Below are 7,022 nucleotides of genomic sequence, written 5' to 3' on the forward strand. Positions count from 1 at the left end.
AACGAAACTATCAAAACATCGATTATAAAACCATTTAAACAAGTAAGTTTGATAATTAAAAGCCATGAAAATTAAATTAACAACTCCAAAAATAACTACATTTAAAAAATTATAATAAGTTATTTAGGAAATAGCAAGCATTTTCCTTAATTATTTTTTAAAATACGAAATTATTAGTAAAGATACTACTTTCCATATATCAATATACATTTAGGGATAAATTATATAATAATAATTTTTCTATAATTTTATTTTGAGAACTGAAATGCTACTTGAGTACTAGACTATCAACTTAATTTGAAAATTGAACAAAACGTTAAGAAAATAAATGTGTTGATTTTTTCACAATATAATAGGGAATATAATCCAATATAAAATTTAGTATGCTACTTGTCTCAAATACCAGTACGCAAATAATCTATAAAAAATATAATAAAATGAAAATATTGTTATTGATGTTACAAGTTCAGTTACAATTATATAATATTATGAATTTTAATTTAGATAGGTAATGTTAAAAACTTAAATTATAAATTTAATGATTTTTTTATATTTTACATATCACTGGTATTTTATAATCATTTTCGGATAAATATTAACTATAAAGGTCAAGAGTTTAACATAGAACTATGATTAAAAGTAAAACGAACTAAATACTTATACACTTATACATATTATTAGTAACGATATCAATGATATAGTATAGGTATTAGGTACATTATTCAAACAAAAATAAGTTTGCCGACATTCAATTTTTATCCATTTCTTTACAACATAAAATCTAATATATTTTATCAGCGAAAACGTTTATTACTGGAACATTTGATAATGAGGATATGAACCGTCGCCCGGAAGTTATTAATAGCCGTATTTGTACGTATAGGTTATAGCTATAACGCAAGTCTATTACATTTGATCATTTGAATGAATACCTAGTCTTCCTTAATAAAAGAAAAATTTTTTTAGTACCTACCAAAATACCTTTATTACTGTAAATAACGTCAATTCCAATATAAAAGCGGTCAATATTTTTGATATTTTAAGACACGTGTGTATAATAATCCAATTACGACTTCCCGACTAGATTTTCTCTTGCTATACTTAAACACCGATTTCCAATTATCGGTAGGACATGAAAGATTTTTTTCAACCTAATACTGACCCAATAGATTATGATTGTTCCCCTCCTGTGCCCCTCCGGCATATCAATAAATAATAATTTGTGTTCCAAATAGCCGAAGCTGTGTATGAAATTAAGTCAGGAAAAAACCGGTCTGCCGCCGATAAATCATTAATCTCCGCACTGTACATTTACACCTACTGTATATACTATATTATAATATGATAGGCTTTTTTTCTAGGTGCCCTAAAGGGATAAGATTTTGTATTCAATTTTGAACGCAGTCATAGCAGTATACCACCCCCTTCCCTTAGCATTATTTAGGCATATAAATAAATTATATTATACGTATGTATGCGAGTAAGAGTGTGTTTTGTATAGTTTAATAATAGAAAGAAAAATCAATACACATCGTGGATAAATGTTTATAATAATATGTTCTTTAATAAAATATTTTATGAAAAATGTTGTATAGTATAAAGTAACTCAAGTAATCATCAATTTATACAGAAATAAAATAAAGGATTACGTATACTAAAAAATTTCTATAATAAATTATTATGCGATTTAAGTAAATTTATAAATAAATTTAAAAGAACAACAAAAATAAAATATATATATATTCTCTAAGAAATGTTCTTCAAAACAAAATAAACTAAAACAGTTGGAGTTTAGATTACAAGTAATTTCAAAAACTAACGGATTCAATAACAAAGTTTATGTCACTGTTTATGTAGACATTGAATATGAACACAAAACACATTATTTAACCATTGTTAACCTTCAATGAGAATCATGGAAAAGTTTGTACAGCTTTAGTTATAAACAAAATTATAGTATATTACATTGTATAAGCAATACAATACATATTATAAATATATAAATAAACCATATACCTAATATTAATTATTTCCTATACTTAAATGAAGTAATATTACGAATACAATACAGTATTATACAATATTCATGTATAATAAACATAGCCCAAATAGCATATAATATGCTTTTTTATCTAAGACGTATCTTAACACTCTTACAATAGATAAAAACTCAGTGAATTTAGATTGATTTTAAACTATTTTTAGAAGTTGTTATGTAAGGATGGGAGAACTGATTTCAAAAATAAAACCCAAAAAATTATTCTTAGTAAGCTCTGCAAAATTGTTCTGAACACGGTTATAATAATAATATACGCAGTTTAACGTACCTATAACATATTAATGTAAGAAAATAATAAATTTACCGACGTCTGTACATATAAGGTACTTCACATCACTAGTTTAATGTCGAGATCGTAAAAACATTTTGTTATGCATTGTAATTTAAGCATGGTACATAAACTTTAACGTCATAAAAATGAAAAGTATGTAAACTTTTACAGACGTTTACTGTGTATAAGTGAGAACCATTATGTGACTTTCATCTCAATCATAGTTACATTATAAACCGATAAGTTTACATTAACTATGTGTATTTATTATGGTATTCAAATTTAATTGTGATACTTATATGAATTAGTAACTAAGTAAAATGATTTGTAGAGTTTGGTAGCTAATTTAATTTTAAAGTACGCATATAGATTTTGGAGTTTAATGCATACAACGGTACCGTCCTAAATTTGAATCGCATTTCCCAAATAAACATAATAAACCCAGAACAGATTTGTATATAATAAGCCCAATAATAAGCAACATTTCGAATTTTCGAAATCGCACATAAATTTTATAATTAGGCGTAGTACCTAAATACAATCTACTATTTAAAATCTTTATTTTTGATTTAAGATAGCGGTGGTTTTCTACCAAGTGTAATAATAACTAATAAGGTATTTAACATCGGAAAAGTTGATAGACAATCAGACAGATATAATTTCAAAATGTTTATAGTTTTTTAAATAGATTTTTCTAAGTAATACTCGAGATGATATTCTTGAATAATCTTTTTTTTTTTATTAGCTATTAAACAAACATGGTAACAACACCTCCGTGTTTCTTATAAAACATTTATTAAGGGTTGAACAATTCATAGTAACCGATTGTATGTATTTGATAACAAATAACACTATAATAGGAATAAGAGTCAATACAAATATTTTACTACCAACCAATAGAATTTTTGCCACTTTATTTTTATATGTTTAAATAATCTACATATTATATCATTGCCTGTACCTATTATATATAATACAAATAGGTAATAAATAAAAAAAAAAAAAAATTATTATTTAGGTAAGTGTAAATATTATTGTTACAATTAATCTTTAATAATTCTGTAGATACTTATTTATTGATAAATGATAAGAATAAGAAACGTAAAGAAAAAAAATTAGGTATTAAACGTGTAGAGAAAAGTAAAATGTTCAAAGATTCATAATCACTTACTTTAAGGATAGGTTAAATATTTAAAAACTATATACTACATAGAAATGTAGTAGCTACATGGTTTCAACAACTTAATGATCATCTCTATAAAAACATTTTATACTTTTGATTTTTAACGCATTCTTGTGGAGGACATTGAGACAATAACAAACACTGCTCCGTGCGTGCAGATTGAAATTACCAAAGCGTTACCGCAGTTGATGACCGTTTGGCTATGGTTGACCTCGGTTGAGGTTGAATCGACAACGGCGGCGGTCGTATATTATAATAGTAATAACAATAATAATAATTATTAGTCGAGGGACAGCGAAATATAATACGCTAGTAAGTCATAGGAGTAACGCGCGACAGCAAACCGTTATAGAGTAAAAGAGAGAATGACGAGAAACAATATTCATATTTAAATCGAAAAACTCGACAAGTACGATGAGCGAACGAAATCGTAAATTTTAATGTGCCAGCGATCTGGTATCACCCCTTCACTAGATAATATGATTTACGAATGAAAATGGTAACTTCTGTGATTTAATACAATACGTATATGATACATTTTATAATTAGACACCGGAACAGTATTTTTTTACTACCTATCGGATAATAGGGTATTGTGTCATTGTCACGTAGAACGTTAATTCAATGTTATTATTACAACAAACAATGTTAAAACTCAATTTTAATGATTTTTTTTAAAAAAATTATGTAACTGGGTATAACCGGTATGACGGTATACGAACCAATATATTTTTCTAAAAATTTCCGGACTAGAATAAACAAGGGGCCATAAAAATGATAAAATTATGAAAATATCATAGATTGATGAAATTATGTAAATTAGGTACTGAATAAAACCTTTCGTTATGAATCTAAAAAAAAAACTTAATTTTTATAAATTAAATTTATTCATTACAAATATCCGATTTCTTAAGTGTACGAACACGTTATCAATTATTCGAACAGTTATTAACAAAAAAAAATCATAAGTTAATTAATTGATTTATAACGTCCAAAGTATACAACGATCTTATCGGACGTAAAATATCACTGTTTATTACACGCGTATGTGAATGTGTAATGTTAGTATAGTTTAAAATGTTTAAATACTATATAGTATATTTCAATCATACGCATAACATAATAATAATATGTACCTGTAACGTCGCCGACCGATATGAACGCTAACAACAGCATCAGCAGCACAGGCCGGCCAAATTCCCGTCGCCGGGAAGTTTTCATATTTTCTCCACTAAACTTCGCGCACAGGGGGGAGGTTTATGATGAGACGACAGCGGCAGATGAAACGGGGAAAAATTACGTATATCCAAAAAAATTTTTAAATCAAAACTACCACCAATCACGGCACAAAATATTGTTATTATTTTCTGAAAGTCAATACTCGGATGCGATGACGACACCGAAACATGTTTGTGATAGACGCGAACGAACAACGCACGCGAAAAATACGGCAAGCACACGCGAAAATGTATTAAAAAACAAATAGAATTAAACCGCACGACACACACGTAAAACACTCGGCACGATTACGAACGAACAGTACGCTCGCGACGACCGACGGGGCAACGACTGGAGGGCCGTAAACATCGGCAGTTCGGCGGTACACCGGTGGCCGACCGCCCGTCGGGTCCGGTATTATGGCGGTTCGGTTTTTTCCGGTGAGTTTGTTGACGGCGGCGAGGAGTGAGCAGCGCTCTCTACCGACCAGGGATGATAGTTTCGAAATTACATATTTTTGTTATTATTTATCATTTTTTTTTTCTGTTATCGACTTAAAAATGCAATTACGACAATTTTTTTTTCGATGTTGTCGAATACTAATTAATTACATCGAGAGTCAGCCGACTTTTTTACGATAAACTGACTATGTATGGTATATATTGTACTTGGGGTAGATACGTGGTTTGAATAATTTATTGTATTTTTTTTCAAAGTCCACCCGTGACGAGATAATCATCAAAATAAAGTAAACAAATATTTTTGGGTTACATGAAAGGGAGGTTTTCTCAGTTACCAGGTGTATTTACTGTTTGAAGGCGTTACTATAAAAATGACAATTATAATACTGTAGTTAAAAAATAATTAATTAACGTTAATTAACACCACGCCGATATAGTGCTTAATAGCTAATAAGCCTCCGTGTTTAATCAAGTTGGTTTGTTAATTAATATCTTAGTCCTTTAGATATACTAGTATATAAAATTGTAGAAAAAATATTTTTGTATATTTTACATACTTATTTTCATCGGAATATGTAAAAACAATAATGTCCTATACAACGATAAACATTGTCCAATACATAAGTATAACTAGTTAATAACTTATTGTCAATCAAAAAATCATTTAATTATTGATTTTTAACTCCAAAATATACATCATCATCTATTCAGTTGTAACTTTTCACAATGCAGATCAACTTAATATTTTTGTATAATATTGTTATTATAATCGATTTAAAAATAGAAAGGTGATAGGTCAATTGCTTTAGACTAACAGTCATATTTGCATTTGTAGGACCTGAGTACATCGTAATTTTAATTAATATTCATATTAAGCATAGCATCGTTTCAGGTTTGTATACTAACAAACAGTATAGATATGCAGATATGCTGTCAGTTAAGTGTGGTATAAGAAATTTAAAAATAATACAAAAATAATATTTAAAACATTTTATTGTATGTAAAAAATTAAAATATATGTGATGATGAAAAATTACTACCTAATTCAGTACCATTAGTTTCAAAAATTTATATTTTTTGAATTGAGAACAAATAATAAAATTAGAAGAGGAAAATCGGTTATTTTACGTTTAAATATCGTAATATCTCAATATATTTTTGACATTTTAATACTTTAAATGACTAAAAATATATTGTGCATTTGTATTTTCGATATTTTTACATTGTTTGTAAAAACACCTTATGAAGAATCTTCATTGCATTTTCAACTCAATGGTATTAAAAATAAAACTTATAAAAATTGTTAACTAGGTACCTCCATAATAATTGGCAATATTTCAAGATTTTAACAAACATAGTCAATACAACATAATATTAACGATATGTCGATATCAAGAAGTAACCTCCGTAAACGGCAAACATGTAGAGTTTATTTTCAATTTCACTCAAAATAATCATAGAATTCAATTAGTAAATATTTTTTTACCGTTCGCGTAAAAAATCCTGATTAATATGCACTGCTGTGAATTTAATCCCCAAAGTATCAACTAGATAAAATTGTCTACAAAAACATCCTCAATATTTAAATTTGAAGCATTTTTTCTGCTTAAAAAGTGTTGTGAGACACAAAAAACAAATTTACATTATAAAACAAATCGATTCTGAGCTGAGCTAATATATTACTATACTAAAATCTAAAATGATTTTAACTTTATATTAGTTAAATAATAATTAAATTTACCGTTCGTGGTTATTGAATAAAGCTATTACAAGAGTCAAGAGATTTATTATTGCAAGGCCTATAGGTAGGTAATCTAAAATATATTATTA

The 7,022-nt window shown here is 27.5% G+C and overlaps 1 protein-coding gene across 1 annotated transcript in view; it reads right to left on the minus strand.

The window, feature by feature from the left end:
* LOC114119395 (roundabout homolog 2) overlaps positions 1-5,121 on the minus strand; it is a 157,473-nt gene extending 152,352 nt beyond the window's left edge. The window contains exon 1 of the mRNA XM_050201793.1: positions 4,650-5,121. Within this exon, the coding sequence (XP_050057750.1) occupies positions 4,650-4,734 (85 nt within the window). The 5' untranslated portion in view covers positions 4,735-5,121. The remainder of the gene's footprint in view (positions 1-4,649) is intronic.
* Between the last annotated feature and the right edge of the window lie 1,901 nt (positions 5,122-7,022).

This window comes from Aphis gossypii, chromosome 2 (assembly GCF_020184175.1).
Source record: "Aphis gossypii isolate Hap1 chromosome 2, ASM2018417v2, whole genome shotgun sequence".
NCBI classification, from domain to species: domain Eukaryota; kingdom Metazoa; phylum Arthropoda; class Insecta; order Hemiptera; family Aphididae; genus Aphis; species Aphis gossypii.